The sequence below is a fragment of the Chelonia mydas genome, chromosome 3 (genome assembly GCF_015237465.2).
Source record: "Chelonia mydas isolate rCheMyd1 chromosome 3, rCheMyd1.pri.v2, whole genome shotgun sequence".
Classification (NCBI taxonomy): domain Eukaryota; kingdom Metazoa; phylum Chordata; order Testudines; family Cheloniidae; genus Chelonia; species Chelonia mydas.
In genome coordinates this window covers 86,030,650-86,054,220 of record NC_057851.1, presented here as the reverse complement: position 1 = coordinate 86,054,220, position 23,571 = coordinate 86,030,650, and the positions used below count along the sequence as shown (strand labels likewise).

Genomic DNA, 23,571 nt, shown 5'->3' with positions numbered 1-23,571 from the left:
TAAGGTTTCAGAATCACCCATTGTCCTTGGTTTGGTAGGCACATGCTGTACCCTGTGCCAGCAGGTGGTCAATTCAACTTCCATATAGCAGAACTCTTGGATACAATAATTTCATAATTATAACTTTGTAACATCAGCCAGAATTAATAAATTGTACAGACAAAAAGCTATCATAGAATAAAAGACAAAGAAATGACAGTGTCTCCAGAGGGAATGGGGGAGGAGTTAAAGGTGATCGTTCAACACTGCATGTTCTATTATTAGGAGGATCAGAAGATGAATCCATATGGATTCTGAATCAGTTTTTCCTGACCATTTGGAAACTGATTTCTGATCCTGCCAATGGTGGATTATGGAGCCCTTCAAAATGTCAAGATGATTTGTCTATAGTCTTTACATTTACACAGGGTTTCCATTAACTTCACTGAGAGAGTCAGAAGATTCCTATTTAAACTGGAGGCTTTTGATTAAAGTAATACAGAGGCTTGTGAAACATCTTTAATATATTTTATGAATTCATCATTATTTGAAATTCTTTTATTTGGGGTGCCAGCCTCATTTGTGAAGATAGCATAAACTGTCATGTCATTTTTCACAACTGTTTATACGCTGCTTTGACACCAACTCGGCTGTGTTGGCCCTGCTATTGTCCAGACTGTTTTTATTTTCTTTCCTATGAGATGGCAAAACTATGTCATGGCCAAAATTAGCCTCATTCACTAAAAATAGTACTGCCCAAGAGTAAAACCCCAGGAGAACATTTGTCAATGCTTTCCACTTCAATCCTGGTTCTTAATGCAATCTCTCTGATCTCAGAAGGCAATGTATGTTGGACAGACAGGAAGACAAAGAAGGTTTATTGGGGCGTGACTGAAAACACAGTCACTTAAAATCTCAAATGAAAGTTTTAGCAACACATTCTTGTAACTGTTTACATTGTACAGAGAAAGACAAAGTGTCCACTGGGGGCATGCAGGTGCACAAGCATAAACCATCTTGCGTTGAAAAGTTACACTAGGGACTACAGGACGCAGGCCAAGAACAGCAATGTTCAGGCTTCTGGCAATAAGAGTTTTGTCAGCCCATGAATGACACTACAGCTGGGAAATAAGGGTTCCCTTGTCACATTATTGTTTCCAGGCCACAATGACTATGCTGACTCACCTTTAGGCCAGTCGGCCTAGAGCTATAGAATTTTGTTGAAACAAGCAGTAATCACAACAATTCTAAAAGAAAATAGTAGAAGCAGTTTCTTTCTTCCGAGATTTCCTCATGTGCTCTGTTATATGTTTCTTTATCTTTGACTCTGCCTAACAGAGGCTGTGACTTTTTAGGCACTTACAGGGAAAGAGTTGCAACAGATACTCAGCAGGCTTTCTTGTGAGAGATGCAGCAGAACACAATAGTACCTTCTTGGACAGTGAATGCAGTAAGTCTTAAAGTTATCATTCACTCCACAGTCTGGTCTTATTGATTCCAACTGTCCATCAGGTATCTGAGCCATAGTATACTCCAGTGGGTAGGGCACTAGCCAGGAGATGTTGTTTCTATTTCTGGCTCTGCCAATGACCTGCTGTGCAATCTTGGGCAAGTCACTTTGCCTCTCTTTGTCTGTTTCCCCTCCCAATCTTTGTCTTTTTAGATTGTAAAGTCTTTGGGAATGGGATTGTCTTACTATCTGTCTATACCATACTGAGCTCAATGGGCCCTCTAAGCACTACTGTAGCAATAATAATAATCCCTCTCAGACTAGCTACCTCCATCTGCCCTGAAACTATTCCTATGACATCACTACCTTATGGACAATTGTCTGCTTCTGAAATTCCTTTTACCCATTTCCTCGGCACACTCTCTTGTTTAATCTTCTTCAGTTCATCCCAACTATTTGACATACAGTATTTCAATAATATTTAATCTCTGTGATCTTTCTCAAAGAAATCCATTGCAGTTTATTTACCAGAGGATCCTACTAACCAAAACTGAGTAAAACAAGCATTTCTGTTCATTTTTATTGGGCAAACTTTACTTTGTTTCTGTGACTTTATAAATAGCATGGAGGTCACTCTGGTGGTCGGCAGGTGAGCCCTTGTCTCAGTTTCCCCACACCCTGGGCATAAATAAATCAAAGAAGGCTTTCCAATATTAAAGAGCACCCTCTTTAGAGGGTTTCATTTATTTAACGGGAAAACAACAACATGAAACAAAATGATAGTTTCAATCAGCTACTCCACAGGAACTCTGCCCCTGCAATAATCACTTTTATGTTTTAGTCCCTCTAGCCCTGAAGCACTCCCAGGCTGGATTCCCTGCCAGGAGTTTCGGTCTCTGCTGGGTGTTCAGCCGGATACCAGCGTCTCTTCCACCCCCACCCAATGTGTTGTCCTTTGCTGAGCCAGTCCCTAGTGACTCCCCAGGAAGTCCCATGCCTAGTTCATTCCCTTGGGCTGCTTTGGTCCCTTGCCGGGGAACACTTTCTCTCTGGGCCTCTTCCTTCTTCCGTGAGCCTCTGTTCTTTAGGAACACTGGGTGTAGCTTCCTGCCCAGCTCCCTGAGGAGCGTCTCTCCTCAGGAGGTTCTTCTTTTCTGGGTTTCCTGACTGAGCCCTCGTAAGCTTTTATTAGGCCCACATACTCCTTAGTTAATTAACTGTCACCCGATTACTTAGGTTCTATGTGGGTGAAACCGGACAATCACTACGTTCTTGAATGAGCTCACACAGGAAAATGATAAAAGACAAAGACACCCTATCTCCTGTGGGTGAACACTTTGTACAAAATGGTCACTAAATCTGATCTCTCAGCTCTCAGCCCTCATCCTCAAAGGAAACCTGCACCACACTTTCAAAAGATGAGCCTGCGAGCTTAAATTCTTAGTTTTGCTAGACACTAAAAATGATGCTCTTAATAAAGACACTGGATTTATGGCTTATTACAACAATCTGTAATCCACTAACCCCCGTTTTTTGTCCTTTCACTACAAGGGGGCTAACAGGCCACTTCACCTTGAATGGTCCCTTATAATATATTCTAACTACTTATGCTAAACTATCTGTTCCACCTTGCATTTAGCTGTAACACTCTGAGTACCTTTCGCAGACCTGAAGAAGAGCTCTGCGTAGTTCTAAAGCTTGTCTCTTTCTCCAACAGAAGCCAGTCCAATAAAAGATATTATCTCATCCACCTTGTCACGCAATTACTTAGGCCCATAGGTGGATCTGAGTTGACGCATTCTCCTTAGCGGAGCCTGTTACAGGTATTCTGGGTTCCTGACCCCCTCAGGGACTAGTCCCTGTGACAGACTGGTCAACTTCTACCTCAGGCAATCTCTCTGATCCTGCTATAGTAGATATCTCAGATTAGTATATTAATGAGGACAGACTGTTTTCGGCTAAATCCCTACCTGCTTATTATGATTAACTATAATGCATGAATTACAAGGTTATGGGGATCGAACAGCAAGGTTTGTTGTTATTTCTAAATAAAAAGTAAGTCTTAAAAGAAAACAAAAGGAGTATATATAGACAAACCAACTATTTATGCTTATTCCAGAGGGAAATGTATAGCTAGATAGATACACAAAAGTGTGTGTGTGTGTGTGCATATATATATATATTCTAAGCTTTCCATGGTTATCCCTCTAGCAGGAGGAACTCCATTTCTATCTCTGATCCAGTTGCTATTTTAAACTGGTTAGATCCCAGCAGCTGGCTTGAAAGAGTTGGGGTGATTTTATGACATTAGTTATATTAAAAGATTCCTTTGTAAAACATTATGTCTTGCCCTGTGGGAAGACTCTGTTCAGCCTTCTCTGTAGTAGTGAAGTGACCCTCTGAAGTGCAGTTCATAATTTAGTGGTCCCTGAGTTAAAAATGGAGACCAAGACCTTGGATTGGGTCTGGAATTGATCTGGCAGCTGATGAGAATGTGAAACACAAGAGTCATGTGTTCTTAATTTACTTTAAGAGCAGAACATCTCATGCCACACATATTGCAGCTTTTGAATAGATGGCCTTCAGGGTCAGCTCCAAGGGTAGTGAGTTGCAATAGTGTAGCCTGAAGGTGATAAACAAATGGATCACCATGGTGTTAGGTCTGTATCCAAGTGGGTTAGTATAAACACTTATGTAACTGACAGTGATAAAAGAATTTCTAGCTATTGCTAATATTTGGGCATCCAGCAGCACTGGCAAGTTGAGTAAAACTGCAAGACTGAATTGATTTTGCCATTTAAGGAATTTCAGAGGCCATTTAAGACAACTGCCTGTTTCCAAAATTCATGGTGTGGCATTTTAGTCCTGAGTCAGTGTACAGAATCCAAGAAAGGGGAGGTCAAATACCAAACTAACAAAAAATAATAAAAAAAAAAGATTAAAGCATCTGCTCTTTAAGAAGGCCTCCAGACCAACCCCAGTCTACTTCTAGGAGGCAGGCAGGCTTTCTCCCTTTCACCAAGGCATCAGGTTAGGGAAAGTGATGCATAACCCAGTTCATAAGGCCCTTACTTTGGAGCCTTGAGTAAGAGCAACCAACCATGTAATCAGAAAATAAAATTTCTAGAGTCCAGGTTAAGCCAGTGCCCCAGAACCTACAGCCTGTAGTTACCTCTCCCTTGCTCAGCTTCCTTTTCCTGTTTATAGAGAACAGCCCCAAAGGCAGGATGCTCCTTGATTATGTGCAGGCTGCCTTGGCTGTAAACTCTAGAGTGTTCCTTAAGGGATAACACACCCCACCACAGTCAGTTTTTGGTCTTGGGATGCTTTCTGTCTGAGAGAAGCTTTAAATTCAGTATTTAAATATTCAGTTCTCTGGCTTTTTGCATATTAACATAAACGTTTCTTTGAGACGGCGTGTACTGTGGTGTCTTATTTTATATATTATATGTCTCTCTCTCTCTCCCCCGCACCCCCATAAGGACTAACCTTAACATTTGTACACCTAGGGGTCATAGCACATGAGTCCTGTGCTCCCAGGCAACTGACATGTTTCACTTCCTAGTTGTTTTTTTCAGCTGCACTGATTCATTTCTCTGGTAACTCTGAAGGTTTGTGGTGCTGGTGTGCTTTACAAAGAGACAGAAAATAATCTTAGTGATTCCCACCGGGTTGCTGGGCCTCTAACATCAGCTGATTCTTTTTTTTCTTTTCTCTCTATTCTTGCTTCAGGTTCAATGGATCCAAGGGACTTCCTGAGGGAGGCACAAATAATGAAGCACCTTAGACATCCAAAGCTTATACAGCTCTATGCAGTTTGCACTTTAGAGGATCCAGTTTATATTATTACTGAGCTGATGAGACATGGAAGTCTGCTAGAATACCTCCAAAGTAAGCAAAACACTAAAAACTAATTTCAGATAGTACTGTAGCTTGCAGTTTAGTAAATGTGCTAAATAAAGAGGAAGAGTGCAGTGCTCTGATTTATTCTGAAGGCTGTAATATTTATTAGGATTGGAGGACAAAAAAGGTTTAGAAACGATTGACTTGTCAAATGACCTAAAAGTAATTGTGGAGAGTGGAGACAGAATTTACAGTTAGGTTCTTACTCACTTTATAGAGGCCCTGGGGCTTTGTGTTGATACTCTATGCCAGGGATCAGCAACTTTTGGCCCACAGACCGCCACGGTAGGTCCCTGGCGGGCTGGGCTGGTTTGTTTACCTGCCATGCGGGCTGAGGGATATGCTGGCCACCGCTTACCGCAGCCCCCATTGGCCTGGAGCGGCGAACCGCGGCCAGTGGGAGCCGTGATCAGCCGAATATGTGGATGTGGCAGGTAAACAAACCGGCTTGGCCCTCACACAGGGCTTACCCTGACGGGCCACGTGCCAAAGGAAATCCGTGACTTCTGTGACCTCCCTGACAGGCTCGCCGCCTTACCTATGCCTCCAGTTCATTGACCTGAGATAAGCAAGTGTAATAAGTGAAATCCCAACCATAGTCTCCTATGCAGGTATTTGCAGGTGAAACCTCATCATCCTTGATGGAAAAGTAGTAAGGAAACTGGGTTGAAACTCATGGAATTTACATGCCTCTATCTGGGAATAACCTGTGCAGGAGAGAGTTCTGCCCACTATTCCTAAACATTTAAGAAGTGATGTTGTCCACAACGGTAGAGGTTCACAGATAGCCAGGAAAAATAGTCATTTCCAGTGCGTTACTGAGTCTGGCCACATACTGTTGTAAATATGGCAGGATGCAGCGCAGTGCAAATCAGGTGATCACGTTGTCCCTGGCTAAATTTCCCCTCCTCAAAATTTATTCTTCATTTCTTTGTTTTAAACCCCTTCCCAAAACATTTTGTGTAATGTTTCCTGCACAGTGGTCTGTCACGTTCTACCACAAAGAGGGCTGTATTATAGTGATGGGCAAGTGATCCTAATGTATAGTTTATTAAAGTGCTTCAGGATCTTTCCTGATGAACACTGCTGGATACATTTAAAGTATAATTTATGATTATTATTATTGAGCTGTCCCCAGGCAGATTAATGGAACACAACAGAGCAATATTTTCCTATTACAGATATAAATTAAATTGTCTCAAATGTATGAATATTTGTATTAGTTGTGATGTGCAGTGGCCCTGTTGTTGCAATCTTGATATTTAGTGAGGATTTACCAAATCCTGCTGTCTCAAATGGGGGAAATATTTAATATTGAATTTCACGCTGGTAATATGTCTGTCAGTGAGAACCTCTCCTATCTTTTGTCTATTGAATAAGACATTGTGACTGATTGGTGAGATCATGATGCATCCCTGAGCTTTCTTTAATATTTCATTTCCTGTAGTAAATTATTTATAAAAGAGATGGGTTTGTGTAAAATTGTTAGTAACAAGGGACAGGAGGAGCTGTCAAATTTTCCTTACAGGGTAGAGAATAAGTCATGGGTAGGTTTTGTAAATTTATTTGCCAGTGCCTGTAGTTTGAGTGCACTGCCTCACATTAATATCACTATTTTTTTCAAAAGTACTTGATAACAAACCTAAATCAACAAAGGCTAGGTTATAAATTTACAATCAGCGATGAGTATGGGGCACTGTGTAGCTGGAAGTGATGAGGAAGGGAACTGTGACTCTCAGAAGAGCATAGAATAATTCCAAAACACATGCATCCTCCTAGTCACTCCACTTTAGGTATCATATGCTCCTGAACTGCAACACACTCCATTCATGGATCTATTTTCTTGTCCAACAGACTGAACAATAAGAGTTAGTGTCTGTTGGTATCCACAAATGCAGAACTGCACTGCGTTATATGGTTCTACAATCTGATGACAGATTTTCATGATGTTGTATCATTAAGCTGTAAATTGTCATGTAGCTTGATTTTTCTCTCTGTTTTAAAGGTCATGACTGCTATTAAACACACGTGTGGGGGAGGAGAAGGGTTTCTGATTCAATAATAGAAGGAAATAATCTCAGGGTTGGATTATCATGACAATCAGTTTAACCTCAAAGAGGAAGTAGGCAGGGCTAATTTAATCATTAAAATTCAGCCTTTCACCTCTTCAGCTCAAAACATACTGATGAGCAGGAAATTTAAGGTTTAGAGATTGAGGAGTACAGTGGCAAACAATAGTGTGGAACACTCTTCCTAAAGCACGACTGCAAGGTCCTCTATATTCGGGCAGATAAACTGCCAGGAGTGAAGAAAGTGATTCAAGGCAGTGCTATCCACTGTCACTATGAATCAGTGGGACATCATTAGCCACAGCAGACTGCCAACTGCAGTTGATACTTTTTTATCTTTAATGCCAAGGCAGCTAGGAAGGATAATCCACACTCCTCATTTAAAGAGAGAGCCAAAAATGACTGGGATAGCAGTATCTCATTGGACTATTCAAATTTGGAAAGTTTTTGGAGAAGTGAAATGCTATGCAGATATTTTTCCTATTACAGTAAAGCGCTTGTGTGTATGCTTCTGATGTTGTGGGTCTTGGGTTCAAATGTCACTTATAAGAGTGATGATTGTATATAGCAATGAGTTGGTCACTCCTTCAGGGTTAATCACCCTGAGTGCAGAAGTGTCTGAATTCATCTCTCACTCAGCAACAGTTAATCTGGCCTAATATGCCACAAAAGGCCTGAATCTGAGTTGTAATTTGTAACTCATCAGTGACATCTCTCGATACCTGCCTTGCCATTTATGGTCTCCGTTATTAAAGTTACTAAGGCTCTTTCCCTCATGTATTGAGCCAGCCTGCTCTGGTCAGGGGTCTTTTAACACTTTGTTTGAGCACCATCTCTGACTGAGCTAAATTAGAATTTCAGGAAGCTGTTGATCTTACAAATGGCACAGATATTGTTTCAGCAGATTCTATGAAAGAAGGCATAGTTTAAGGACAACTCAAGGAACCTTATCACTGAGGCAACATAGCTTACAGTAAGAACGACTCAGGTGGATTCTAAAGATAAAACGAAGCTTTTGCACTTGACAGTAGCTGATCAATTGCTATGTCAGACTTGTCTGGGGACACTAGTTCTCATGTGTGGCCTTGCCTCACCCTTCATTAATCTTTGGTTGCCAAAAGTGAATACAAATATTAATTGTTTAACCACACTTTATGATGGATGATTTGCCTGTTGGAAAGACAAATACCTACACTGTCAGAAATAGGTAGGTGCCACTTTGTTGGGAGGTGCCTCAACCATCCGAGATATACCCTCAAATCCAGTACTGCATTAGTTATTTGCTCTTTTAAAAGAGCTCTGTCTGGATGCTGAATGGGGGTTGTTTTTAAAGGGGCATGAAACTAACTTCATACCTTTACAGACAGTTGCTTAACCTTTACCGTTCTTTAGGACTCCTACTTTATTCCATAGCTTGATGTTCTTGGTTTACAGTAGAGACATTGGGCCATTCTTTCCCAACAGCTGACACATTTAAATAACTTGAGAACTCACAGAGACACTGTAAATATTGACAATAATCCCACCTTTTTTTTTCTTTGATACAGATGATGCAGGTTCACAGGTCCATCTGCTTGAACAAATAGACATGGCAGCTCAGGTTGCCTCAGGAATGGCTTACCTGGAATCCCAGAACTATATCCACCGGGATTTGGCGGCCAGGAATGTCCTTGTGGGTGAACACAATGTTTACAAAGTGGCAGATTTTGGACTTGCAAGAGTTTTTAAGGTGGGTTTGGATGAGTTTGGATTTTTTTTGTCATTTATGTAAGAGAATTAGCATGAACTCCAGCTATGTAAAAAATGATTCAGAAAATTAAGAGTGTGTCTACTTTGCAAACCAAGAGGTGTGTTCTTAACTCAGATTAACTAATTTATGTTAAAAGAGCAGTGAAGACAAGGCACCTTGTCTTTTAACTCTGGTTAGCAGGTTGAGTTCAACTAAGATCCCCTATAAGCTTTAACTCAAATTGCTAAAGCTGAATTGCCATGTCTTCACTGCTGATTTAACCTGAGTTAGTTAACATGGCTGAGATAGCTAACCAGAGTTAAGAACACACCTTTTTTTGCAATGTAGACACACCCTACGAAATGATATGTTAATTTAGGACTGGATTGTAACCGTATACTGCTGGATCCTGAAAGTCACAATCCATTCCTTGCTTCCCTCTTGCTGAGGAGAAATGAGGTATGCTAGCATAAGCACCAGCTTCCAATTGTCCCAGGGAGTGCTCAGTCCCAGGCCCTGCCCCTGCTCCACCCCTGCCCCCACTTCACACCTTCCCCTAGGCCCCCACACTGCATCTTCTTGCCCCTGCTCTGCCCCCAGCTCTGCCCTCACTCAACCCCTTCCCCCAAACTCCCACCCCTGCTCCACCCATGGCCCCACCCCCACTCCCACTAAACGCCTTCCCCCAATACCCCACGCCTCTTCCTGCCCCCACCTCACCCCCTCCCCCAATACCCCACGCCTTCCCCCCCAAGCGTGTCCTGTCCCTGCTCCTCCCCCTCCCTCCCAGCGCCTCCTGTATGCTGTGGAATGCCTAATTGCAGCAGTCGGGAGGTGCTGGGAGGGAGAGAGAGGAATTGATTGGCGGGGCCGCCGGCTGGTGAGCAGGCAGCACTGTGGGGAAGAGTGGGAGCTTGGCAGCTGGTGGGTGCTAAGTACCCGCTAATTTTTTTCCGTGGTGCTCCAGGGCTGGAGCACCCATGGAGTTGGCACCTATGTATGCTAGCCTTTCTTTGCTGACACAGCTTCCTTCTTCCTTTGCATGGGTAGTGGCTGGTTCAAGGGTGGAATGGACAGAAATGGAGTCAGGTTTCTTCCCACACCTCATCTACCTGCTTGGGTGGGGAGTAGCAGCCCTTTGGCAGCTGTTTCCCTCCTCCCTCCCACAACATCTGATGCAGGGCCTGGCAATACAGGTAGCCATCACTAAAGAGCAAGGCCTCTCTAGACATCCCCCCTCCCTCTCATTCCCATGTGCTGGCTCAGCAATTCAACATGCTGTAATGATGCTGGTTCTGGCGGGACCCAACTGAGAGTGCCAATTCAGGACAAATTGCTTAAAGCAGGGCAGTTACAGCCCAAGGCTGGGGTTTCTATGCGCACCAAGGCAAACCAAACCAGCCAAACACAGAAGACCCCACTGGCTAACCACAAGTCACACAAGCAATTCCCTTAGATGCTCAGTTTCCCAGTATCACCACCAGGGCCACTCGTTATGGGGACAAATGGTTATGAAAACCAATACCCCAGTAAAAGAAAAAAGGTTCTCTCAATTCCAAAGGACCAAGCCCTAGACCCAGGTTAATATACAAAGCACGCTGCTGCCAAATCTTTAGAATCTAAAATCTAAAAGGTTTATTCACAAAAGGTAAAAGATATAGATGAGAGCTAGAATTGGTTAAATGGAATCAATTACATACAGTAATTACAATGGCAAAATTCTTGGTTCAGGCTTGTAGCAGTGGTGGAATAAACTGCAGGTTCAAATCAAGTCACTGGAGTACATCCACAGCTGGGATGGGTCAATCAGTTCTTCGTTCAAAGCTTCAGTGTAGCAAAGTCCCTCCAGAGGTATGAAGCAGGATTGAAGACCAGATGGAGGCTCAGCTGCAGCAGCTTTTTATATTCTCTTGCCATGTGGTCTTTCTTTCTTTGTTCCAAAGACAAGCTGTCCATCACATGGCCTGGAAAAACCTCAGAGTTCTGTCCATAGGCCTGTCCCTGCATACCTTGCTGAGTCACAAGGCGTGTCTGCCTTCTCTCAATGGGTCAGTTGAATAGCTGATGGTCCTTAATGGGCCATCAAGCAGGCTAGGCAGAGATGACACCATCTTGTCTGGGGTGTCACCCAGAAGCATAGCACAAGTTTGAACTACAGACAGTATAGAGACAATACTTATAACTTTAAATATAAAAATGATACATGTATATAGATAGCATAATGATAACCAGCAAACCATAACCTTGTCTTAGACACCTTATTTGACCCCCTTTATACAAGATTTGGTGCCACTACAGGACCTTGGTTGCAACAATGTTCTATAATGGTCCCAGTTCAAGTCAATAACCTCACACATGCTACTCCGAGTTCTTAGTTCCTCATCGAGATCAGATTTTTCTCTACTGTTTAAGAAAGATAAACAGTATATATGGCATATTGAACATGATGTCACTGGGGGTTAAATTAATTAACTAATGGCTTTTCAGTTTAAAGGAGGATTTTATGAATTTCAATAAGTAGCTGAAAATTTCCAAAGCCTTTAATTATTTTATTTTATTTTATTTTATTTTATTTTATTTTAATTGATTTATATTTTTGTTCTGGAAGGATACAAGAACTTTTTTTGCCAGTTGGTTTTCCATACCAAGTGCAATGGTTGTAGAAGTTGTGATTCATAATAGATCTGGTGTTATGCCTTTATTATGGTATAAAATGTTGAGCTGACACTGAAAGTACTCCTCCTCATTTTTGACTCTACTGTGAATATTTTTAGCCTGAGATATATTTCTTTTTAAACTGAACATGTGAATTTTGAGTATTAATAAAGGAGTTTTCTCCGGTATGTGTTTAGGTGGAGGGAGCAATCGACAGTTACTGAAATTTCCTGTTAACATTGAACATTTCTAAACTAGTCACCATATAATATAGTCCCAATAGTGTTTATTTGGAAATACTCTTACTCGTAGGCCAAGGGATTGTGGATTCAGGTTCCATAATAATACTTGTGTAGGAGAGCCCACACAAAGTCCTCTATACTTTTAAGAGGAAGTGAAGCATAGTAAAGATATACATTACTATAACGAAACCAAAGTTTGTTTATACAGATGAGAATGAAGGCCCAGATCCTCAAGGTATCTAAGTGCTTAAATATCTTTGAGGGTCTGGGCGTAAATCTGTGATGCTAACTGCTAGACATAATCTTAGGAAGAAGTATAGGGCATAATAGCAAGGAAAGAACATATCCAATTTTTGTGAATACTCACAATATTATTTAAGATCTGCATAATCTGTATATAAGTTTGTATGTTAAAAAAAACTGACAGAGGCTAAGATATGTATGATATGCCCTAGATTCCATTTAAACATTGAAAACATCCTAAAATGTTCCCAAAGATTGGATGTCCATGCAATAAAACTCTGTAGATGTGGGTCTGTGAAAAGTAAAGGATTAACCCCAGAAAACTTCCATTACTAAAAAATATTTCTCCATGTATTTTTTATATATCCACTGTGAGCTAATGTATTAATTTAAAATCAGTTTGGGTCTGTCTTTCAGTGCTTGAAAACTGGTGAAGTGGTAATTAGCAAAGTCAATAGCCCTTCAATGCCATCAGTAAATCACAAAACTGAGGTTTCTAAATGCATTAGCGCTTGCTATTGCCTCCTCTATTTATAGAAGATCAGACCCGAAGGCAGTCTGACAATGCCGTCTGCAGAGCCAACATGATGCTTGTGCTGCTATTTCTGGCCAACTTATGGAATCCTTTCATGCCAGATTCAGAATTCACAATAGTAGGCCAGAATTAAGCACAAGCCATTCCAATACTGGCTACTCACTTGAAGTTACAAATGGCTTAGAAAAGCTTCTGTTGAACAAAGATGTTTCTCATCTATAAGATACCAGTTCAACAAAGATGTAAGCACATACTTTAGTCCCACTGAGTTCAAGTGCTTGACTGAACAGGGCTGAGTTAAGCATCTGCTGAAGTGCTTTTTCTGAATCAGATCCTAACTTCCGATGAAGTGAGCTGTAGCCCTATGCTTATGCTCTAATAAATCTGTTAGTCCCTAAGGTGCCACAAGTCCTCCTGTTCTTTTTGTGGATATAGACTAACACGGCTGCTACTCTGTAACTTGGGTTTGTTTTATTTTGTATTTAATAGTTAGAAAATGAAAATGTATATGAAGCTAAACATGAAACGAAACTCCCTGTGAAATGGACAGCCCCTGAAGCAATCCGCTTCAATAAATTCAGCATTAAGTCTGATGTGTGGTCATTTGGAATACTTCTCTTTGAAATAATCACCTATGGGAAGATGCCTTATTCTGGTAAGTATTTTATTTTAAAGTAATATTTAGATACACTTCTTGATTATTTTTAATTTTTTTCTTTATTGAATTGGAGGCTTATTCAAGGGTTGAAAATCTAAATATGGAATAAAACATCTTAGGTGACCTTCATTGGGAGCTGCTGGATGTCCCAGACCTCCTGAAAGTTCTCCAAAACCTGTAATTTCCAGCTGTTCAAGACTTGGTTAGTTGGTACCAATCTGTGGTTCATAGGCTTAGCTTGTTGGCTATTCCTCTGGGACATCAGACCAATCAAGTACACTGCTGGAAGGTACAATGGGAGAGGCTTTTGTGGACCTGTGTTTCACCGTCTTTATGAAGGTTTCACATGGAAGGAGAGATTCCAGTGTGAGATGTTGCATAGGATGTCAGCAAGGAGAAAGTGCATGAAAAGAGGAAGAGGGTTTTTGTTATTTTCCCAATTCTGGGCTACTGCAGTGGGGAACGCACATAAAGAGAAGCACAGACTGTATCTGGGCAAAAAGAGCACTAGCCAAGAATGGATTTAACAATATCAGAGCAGAATATGTCTCCAGTAGTGTGGGTAGCTGTCATAAATATAAGGGAAAGGGTAACCACCTTTCCATATACAGTGCTATAAAATCCCTCCTGGCCAGAGGCAAAACCGTTTCACCTGTAAAGGGTTAAGAAGCTAAGGTAACTACCCTGACACCTGACCCAAAATGACCAATGAGGGGACAAGATACTTTCAAATCTGGAGTGGGGACGGGGACAAAATGTTCTGTTTGTCTGTGTGAGACCTTTGCCGGGAACAGATCAAGGATGCAAGCCTTCCAACTACTAACAAAGTTAGTAAGTAATCTAGCTAGAAAATGCGTTAGATTTTCTTTTGTTTAATGGCTTGTAAAATAAGCTGCTCTGGAGGGAATGTATATTCCTGTTTTTGTGTCTTTTTTGTAACTTAAGGTTTTACCTAGAGGGATTCTCTGTGTTTTGAATCTGATTACCCTGTAAAGTATTTACCATCATGATTTTACAGAGGTGATTCTTTTACCTTTTCTTTACATAAAATTCTTCTTTTAAGAACCTAACCGATTTTTCATTGTTCTTAAGATCCAAGGTTTGAGTCTGTGTTCACCTGTACCAATTGGTGAGGATATTATTATCAAACCTTCTCCAGGAAAGGGGGTGTAGGGCTTGGGGGGATATTTTGTGGGAAGACGTCTCCAAGTGATCTCTTTCCCTGTTCTTTGTTTAAATCGCTTGGTGGTGGCAGCATACTGTTCAAGGACAAGGCAAAGTTTGTACCTTGGGGAAGTTTTTAACCTAAGCTGGTAAGAATAAGCTTAGGTGGTCTTTCATGCAGGTCCCCACATCTGTACCCTAGAGTTCAGAGTGGGGAAGGAACCTTGACATGGTGGCAGTGTGGTGGGATCATTTTGAACCAGAGATCATTTTGAACCAGATGCACAGCGGATTTTAAAAGGTTTTGTAAAAGGTGATTGCAGCTGCTGATTCTGTCTCTCTGCCTAGAGACAGAGCAGCTCCATAACAAAAGGATTTTTCTGTAGGCTGAGAACAGCTATCAGAGACAAAAGGTATCAGATTACAGCACAGCAAAATTTTACAAGCCAGGTTTTTTTTTTCTTTCTAACTCTCGGGTATAGCTAGGTTAAACACAGAGAGGCTAGGATGACAGAATGCAATGTTCAACAGAAACTGGAATTAGCCAGATTGGAAGCCTAGGAAAGACAGAAGGAACATGAAAGATGGGTAGAACTCAGACAGATGGAGATTGATGCACAAGCGGCCAAAGAAAAAGCCAGGGTGGAGGCAGAAGAAACTGCCCACAAGAGAGCTATGGAAGCAAAAGAAAAAGAAATGGAGGAGAGGGAAAAAGAGAGGAAGCATGCATTGGAGATAGAGAAGGCAAGGGGTCAGCAGAATATACCGAATAACCCTAACAATAACCCGAATAACCAGAATATACCGAATAACCCGAACAACCCTAACCCTTCCCCAACAATCCACAAATGGGAGTGACTGTGTCCACAGTATGATGAATCCAGTGATATTGCTGAATATTTTCTCATCTTTGAGAGACTGTGCACACTCCATAAAACTCCTGATGCTCACAAGATGACCACATTGGGTGCAAAATTGACTGGAAGAGCTCTGGACATATTCTATAAGATGCCTATTGATGAGGCTTCTGACTATGATAAATTCAAGGATTTGGCTTTACAACAATTTCAAATTACACCTGAAACTTACAGAGTAAAATTTAGAGCCCTTAAGAAAGGACCTGGACTTAGTAATGTGGCTTATGTAAACCAGATGACAGATCTGTTTGATAAATGGCTCAAAGGACGGGATGTAACTAGCTTTGGAGGAATGCTGGTTTTGATGATACAGGAGCAATTCCTGAATATGTCCAAGGATGATATAAAACAGTGTTTATGGGATAAGAAAGTGGACTCAGCAGGAAGTCTTGCTTCTTATGCTGATCAATACGAGCAGTCCAAGACCGCCAGAGAGGTGGGGCAAACCAGAACAAAATGGGTGGAGGGAGGAGAGAGGAACAACCCTGATCGCAGTGGGAGCGGATACCAGAAGGGACACCCTCAGACCACACCCTACTACCGGGGGCAGCCCAAGGCCCCAACTACACCCCAAGGAACACTCCAGACACCTTATTGTCCCACCACACCGTTCTCCAGCAATCCACCTTGCACCAGTGACCAGTCAGCTGAGCGATGTTTTAAATGTAATGAGCCAGGGCATGTAAAGGCCAACTGCCCCAAGAACCCCAACAGATTACAGTTCATTGCATAGGGGTCCCACCAAAGGTCCTCAGGCCCAGATGCCTCCCAGATACCCTTGGAGCGGAGGGAAACTGTGAGTGTGGGCAAGAAGAAGTTCACAGCATGGAGGGACACTGGAGCACAAGTGTCGGCTATCCACGCTTCCTTAGTGAACCCCAATTTAATCAACCCAGAGGTCCAAGTGATGATTCAACCCTTCAAGTCAAACTCTTTTGACTTGCCTACAGCCAAGTTGCTGGTCCAGTACAAGGGCTGGTCAGGAACGTGCACTTTTGCAGTCTATGATGATTATCTCATCCCCATGCTGTTGCGGGAAGACTTGGCCAATCATGTAAAGCTAGCCAAGAGGGTGGGAATGGTCACCTTCAGCCAGGCTAAGCAAGCTGTCACACTTAGCTCTGTTCTGGAGACTTCTACCAGGACCCAGTCATAGGTGATGGAACCGGACCCCATGCCAACGTCTGCAACAGCAGTAGTGGATCCAGTCACAGAGACCCAGACAAAGCCAGTCCCAGAACCGGAACCGGCGGAACAACCAGCACCAGACCCATTGCCAGCACTGAATCCAGTACTTGCAACCCCAACACCAGAGGGCCCCACCGAACCCGAACCGGCAGCAGCCGATAACCCTACACAAGAGGCTCAGCTGGAGCCTGAAGCCCAACATAGTGTACCAGCAGAGAGCAGTTCACAGAAACTGTCCCATCAACTGCATCGCTTCCAGAGGGACCAAACCCAGGTCCTCAATCCAATGAGGAACTGATGTCTCCAGCATCAAGGGAACAGTTCCAGACTGAACAGGAAGCAGATGAAAACCTCCAGAGAGCTTGGACGGTGGCACGGAGCAACCCACCGCCTCTCAGCTCTTCTAATCTATCCAGGTTTGTTGTAGAAAGAGGACTTTTATACAAGGAAACTCTTTCCAGTGGACACCAGGAAGACTGGCATCCTCAGAGACAGTTGGTAGTTCCAACTAAGTACCGGGTAAAGATCTTAAGCTTAGCCCATGATCATCCTAGTGGCCATGCCGGGGTCAACAGAATCAAAGACCATTTGGGAAAGTCATTCCACTGGGAGGGAATGGACAAGGATGTTTCTACCTATATCCGGTCTTGTGAGGTGTGCCAAAGAGTGGAAAACCCCAAGACGAGGTCAAAGCCCCTCTCCAGCCACTCCCCATCATTGAGGTTCCATTTCGGTGAGTAGCTGTGGATATTCTGGATCCTTTTCCGAAAAAGACACCCAGAGGAAAGCAGTACGTACTGACTTTCGGCACTGTGCGGGAGGGAAGGGACGGGAGCTTCTTCGAGCACTAGCCGGAAACAGGACGGGGGCGGAGCCCTGCTGGCTGAGACCTGGCACACAGCAGGGGCTGTGCTGACAGACCAGCATGGGGAGCAGCCAGCCCCGTGCACTGCAACTTCACCCCACCACCAGCCTTGTGCACCCACCCCCATTGTTGGCCACTAGCCCCCACCCAACCACTCACCGCTGGTGGATTGGAGGCTGGTGAGCAGGGATCCAGCCAGCAGCAGGACCCACAAGTACTGATGTTGTGGGGGAAGACAGAAAATACAGGACAATTTGCCCTTTTTAAAGAAAAAGTCAGGACACCTGCAGGAGGGCTTAAATATGGGACTGTCCCTTTAAAAACGAGACATCTGGTTACCCTAGCACAAGGTGTCACTAAAATGATAGTTTGTTATTTTAATTTGTTGTTTGGTGAGGAGAACATACGGGAGGGCCAGAGGCAGAGGAGGGGACAAGGAAGGGGAACATCCAATTGATCTCCCCTCCTCCTCCCACCACAGCCTATACCTACACAGGCTTTTGTTCTTTGCTTCAGTCACCATGACTTCCGTTTCATTTGATCCCAGACTGCCACTCCCTGTGCACAGAGCATTTGCAAATTCAGTTTTAGTTTTTTGATGGTGTCATGGGGGGCTTTACTCACTGCTGGACTGCAATGCCTTCTGGTGGTTCTGGGGATTTGCTCTGTCAGACTGACATCCCTTCCAGCAGTCTTACTCCATCACTCTGTCTCTCTGTCTCTCTCTCTCTCTCTGCGGCCCCTTTCTTCTCCCTGGAGCTACAGGCGCCTTTTTCATAACTCGGATCTCCAGCCAGGTCACTATGTGGTTCCTCTTCTGGGGGTGAGTCAAAGTCTCATTGCCAGCAATCTCAGGCCGTCTTCCCATTTACTGGCCCAGGTGCCATTTCCTCAGCAGCTGGTAGGGGAACCTGGGCCTGCTCTCTACTCCAGGTTCCAGCTGATGGGCCCTCTAGTCAACAGCCAAGGTCTGCACTCCTATTCTTTGCTGCCTTTTCCTGAGCCTCTTCTGTACCTTCTGTCTCTTCCCACTCCTCTGGGTTTGCCAGCCCAAACTCCCTCCCCTGATGGAGTAACTGTAGGTTACCTGCCTCTGTAGCCTCAGCCACACCTCCCTTCTCCCATGGAGTGACTGTAGACTACCTTCCTACAGCCTTTTTCCATTGCCAGCCTCCTGGCTTTATAACCCTGGCCCTCCTCTGCCCCCAGCTGGGCTTCATCAGCCAATTATTCCTTAGCGCTTTCCTCCACGTGCAGCCTATAGGTTCATTGGCCTATTTTACCCTTCAGGCCTTGGAGAGGTGGATGCCCCATCAAAGATGGGTTTCATTCTGTGGAACAAGTAGCAAGGAAAAGACCCCTTGCTGAAAATATAAAGCAAAATAAGGCCCATCGTCTTTGCTTTATAAAGGCACACTCTGGTCTATGCTTAGCGAAGGCATAGCCTATGTCAACCTTCACATTTGAAAATGTAAGTCCATGTGGCATAATTGTTTGCTTCCTTGATGTTATTTTCAGGACCATCTCCTCGGTAACCAGTCAAGAGAAAAGTCATTATGAAAACCAGTAGATGCTCTGATTGCTTAGGGAAGGGCTAGGCAATGTTCCAGATAGAGTAGGTCTCAGTGGCTTTTCTGATCCCTTTACCCAGTGGCTTAGATCTTGAGTCCACTCATCACAGGTCAAAGGTGCTTACAACTATTCTACACATATGCTCTTTTTCCATTTCCTCTTACAGCTGCTGGTTAGGCTTTCCCCATCAAAACTTCAGAGCCAACGGCTACCCATGACACCAACACTTCAAACTGGTCTACTACTTGTTCTCAGTAACCAAACATAACAACACCAAATAAGGAGTGTCAACACAACAAACACATGCTCTGAAATGAGAACTTTTATAACAAGAGGTTTCTCACTGGAATAACTTTGTGGCTATTTTAGTTGCTTAGCAGGGGCCCTTTTGGCAATTTTAGAAAGGTGTGGTGAGAATGTTATAAATTCCCACTGAGCAATAAGTTGGGAAGGAATTAAACCAGGGGCACCTATTTTCCCCCCTATCCTGCAACCACATTTGGTAACTGCCAGGAGCCTGAGTGCTGCATTTAATTTGCAAAAGGAGTCATATGTAGCCATCCTTACTATAATTCAGAGGTGCAGTCCATATTGACAATAGGTTCTGATCTGTAGTGTGTTTAATCCAAGCAGTTTAGCATGTTGGGAGTTGTAGTTTCCATGGGCTGTACCTGTATATTAAAGGAAAGGATGGCAATAGGCCGTATACGAGTCACTCAGCCACACGTTGGCCATTTTGGGAATAAACATGCACATTTTAATGAGCAAAACTGATACACAGGTAAACATCTGCAAAAAAAAAAACCAGATCCATAGAACTTTTGAAAATTGGTCTTAAAAAGATTCAGATGTGGCCCTCCGTTTGTGCATGTGCATTTTTATGCTCAGAAATCACTTGCAAGAGCGAGTCTTGTGCTCTGTCCTTGTACATGCACATACACACCAATTTTTACCCCCAGTTTGGGTTTTGTGTCTGTAAACATTACCATTTTGCATGCACAGGAAATTTGTGCATGCAAAGTCATGCATGCAAAAATTGAGCCACTTTCTGCTAATTTCCTCTTTTTTTTAAATGTATTTCAGGTCTGATGGGCTACCAAGTAATCCAGAAGCTGGATAAAGGATACCGAATCCCTCAACCAGATAACTGCCCAAATAAACTCTATGACATTATGCTAGAGTGCTGGAGTGCAGAGCCCAAAGTACGGCCCACTTTTGAAACATTGCACTGGAAACTGGAAGATTATGATACGGACTATACATGCTATACTGATGCAAATGATTTTGTAAAATGAACATTGAGGCAGAGACTGAAGAAAATCAAACAATCAGTTAAATGAGTATGGTATAAAGGGTAAATTTAACCTCAAAATACGAGGGAGAGAGGTTTAAATTATTAGATGAAACTAAGGAATTTTATAAATTGCCAAGGCTATGGTGATGCTCCAGGACACTAGAGATTTTAATGTCAGCCATTGTCTTGCAAAATTAGGAAAACTGAAATGAGGGGGCTTTTTTGTTTGTTTGATTTTTTTGTAAAATAAGCTCTCTTCTATTTATTATTTAAATAATAGACCAAAAGAATGACCAGATGAGATTGTTGCTCAATAAGCACTGTTGCATTGCACTGTTTATCTTCTAGAATGGTTATTTGTTATTCCTTAGATTGCTGAAGCCAATCAGCTGGTTGCTATGAAGGAATCTGATTACTTTGTTGCACAGCAGGACCTGTGCTTTGAGACTTTTCTCTTCTTTTTTTAAAATATCCTGTGACTATAATGCTGGCAAAGCCATATTAGGTGTCTTGATTGCACATGAAGTGCACATGCCTTTGCTAAAGAGGAAAATGAAACAGATATTGGGAAAATAATTAAAATAGCAGCAAAACATGAAGCTTTTTGCTTTGTATACATGTAGTGTCTTTCTTATAAAATAATCACAATCAGCATTAGTTGACTAAGGCTAAGACTCAGATAGCGTTACAACGTTGATGATTTTTTAAATTATCCACTGAGGTGCATAGGAACATTTTATAATTCATGAATTTTAAGAATCATGAAGCTAGGGTGACCAGACAGAAAATGTGAAAAATCGGGACAGCGGGTGGGGGGTAAGGGAGCCTATATAAGAAAAAGACTCCAAAATTGGGACTGTCCCTATAAAATTGGGACATCTGGTCACCCTACATGAAGTTGAAAAGATCTTTTATAATGAAATAGACATGGCCTTAATATTTTGGAGTGATTCTGCAAAATTCCCAACCTCAGCTGACGCATTTGACAGCACTGTGCTTAGGACCATACATAAACTTTTGAGAAGGGTCAGCAAAATGCTTCTTTCCCCCCTTCTCTCTCTTCCAAATGTATCTGATTTATTTTATATAGCATAGGATAACATTAGGGCCAGCTTCCTCTGCTGCAGGAGAAGTAGAGCGTGGCTGATTATATGCGGGTCTGAGCATTGTTAGCAACATTTAAAACAATTTTTCCAATTCTAGGTAAATTAGCCAGGTGTATGGCTTCTGCGAAATCCCGAGACCTTGAAGGCTTTTGTGTGCAGCATAATTGTGAACTATATTTTCCCTTTCATTTTCAATTATTGAACTACAGAATCCATTGTAGTCCGTAATATTAATACAGCACATACTATGGGCTCAAAATAGGTGTCTAACTACTTTCTCCCAATATCAGAGGTATCAGGTGTCTCTAGGAAAATCCTAAAATAGATATAAATAAATGAAAAGATTCACTAAGCTAAAGTTTATATGTTTCATTGCTTATTCTCTCTGCCATTTTCTTGTTATTTCCTTCTCCTTACATGTCAAGTCTATTTACTCCATTTCAGTACCCCACACTTTCCCCCCTCATCTGTAATCTATTTTTAATCTCCTCTTTGTCTCATCTCTTCTTTTCTTGGAAAGCAGCATCTTCTTCTTTTCCACATACACCCCATTCTCTGTTGTCCTCCCAAAACTCCCTCCTTTATTATACAGTTTCTTCCCCACTTCCTCTTTTCTTTGTCCCTCTGTAATCTTATCTCGCTATCCTCCTTGCTTTCCTTGTTTTTCACCTCACTCTTCCCCCCATTACCTAATACTAATTACATTTGTAAAGCAGTTTACAACATTAACCAATTAACTGCCATAACATTCCTGTGATGTTGGAAAGCATTACTATCTCCAGAGAAGGAAGAAAAGGTTAAATGACTTGGCCAAAGGCACAGTGGAAGTCAGTGTTGGGCACTGGGATGGAATGCAGCACAGTCTCATGATGATGAGCCGCCCCCCACTTTGTAACAAGAGCTCACACTGACTACTCAGCAGTGAAGCAAGCTCAGCTACTGATTAGTGGCCAGCAACCAGATGGAACTTGTGATGACCATAGCACCATCAGCCCAGGAGGCAGTCCCCTAGTCATAAATTCAAGTCCAGGATCCTTACAACCAGGGGTTTAACAGGTCCCATGCACAACTTGACTTTGGATAGCCTATTCTTTTTCAGAAAAAAATATCACTGCAAACTTTCAGTTCTGACAAGGATGTTGTATTTCTGGGATGATTGTTACACTGAAATAGGTTAGAAACATTTTAATTAAAAACTGATTCCACCCTTGACTTTTATAGAGTTGTAAAATTCAGAGGGGTCCTTGGCTTTGGGCTTCATTGGCCCCACAGTTTGAGGGTCCTAACTCCTAAGGACATTCATGTCATCAAGAACAGATCAAAGGGGACATTTAAGACTTACTGGAATCTTACTTATAGAAAGCACCTATATTAGATAAACTTTACAGCAGATGATATAAAGGTTACAAGAGTCCTATAGCAAGGGAGCTATTGTATCAAACTCTCTTACAGAGAAGAAAACGTAACACAAAGAATTAATTTGTCATAATTCAAAGTTGTAGCAAATGGCCCCAAATCCTCTGTGCTAGACAGTACAGCTGAGTTGAAATGGACAGATTCCCATACTATCCTTAAACACCTCAATGAATGACCCAGTATGTCTGAAAAAAACCATGTATATGTAGGAAACATGTTCCTAGATCAACACAGGACCATGAGCTCATAAACTTGTAATTTCCATCCTATTCCCTGAAATCTGCACTATATATGCATATATATCACATTGGCACCATACACAAGTTTTTTCTTCACTGCTGTATAATTACACCCCACCTGGATTTTTTTATTTGTGAAATGTCTATCAAAAACAGCAAACTCAATATTTTTCTATTATTTTGTTTAACTTAGTTTAAGTACAATGTAGGCCTGAGGTTTGCGTAGGTGTCTAAAGCTTACAGTTAGTACAGGAATTTGCATGCTTCATTCCCAACTGTACTGGCTGGCACAGAGGATTTTGAAGGTGCTGGGATATAATGTAATAACCTAGAAAAAGCAAAACTGT

The 23,571-nt window shown here is 42.3% G+C and overlaps 1 protein-coding gene across 1 annotated transcript in view; it reads left to right on the top strand.

Annotated features, from left to right (window-relative positions):
• Window positions 1-22,659, top strand: part of FRK (fyn related Src family tyrosine kinase) — a 70,862-nt gene extending 48,203 nt beyond the window's left edge. The window contains exons 5-8 of the mRNA XM_027819835.3: window positions 5,162-5,320; window positions 8,949-9,130; window positions 13,295-13,460; window positions 20,253-22,659. Of these exons, the coding sequence (XP_027675636.1) occupies window positions 5,162-5,320; window positions 8,949-9,130; window positions 13,295-13,460; window positions 20,253-20,464 (719 nt within the window). The 3' untranslated portion in view covers window positions 20,465-22,659. The remainder of the gene's footprint in view (window positions 1-5,161; window positions 5,321-8,948; window positions 9,131-13,294; window positions 13,461-20,252) is intronic.
• The last annotated feature ends 912 nt before the right edge of the window (window positions 22,660-23,571 follow it).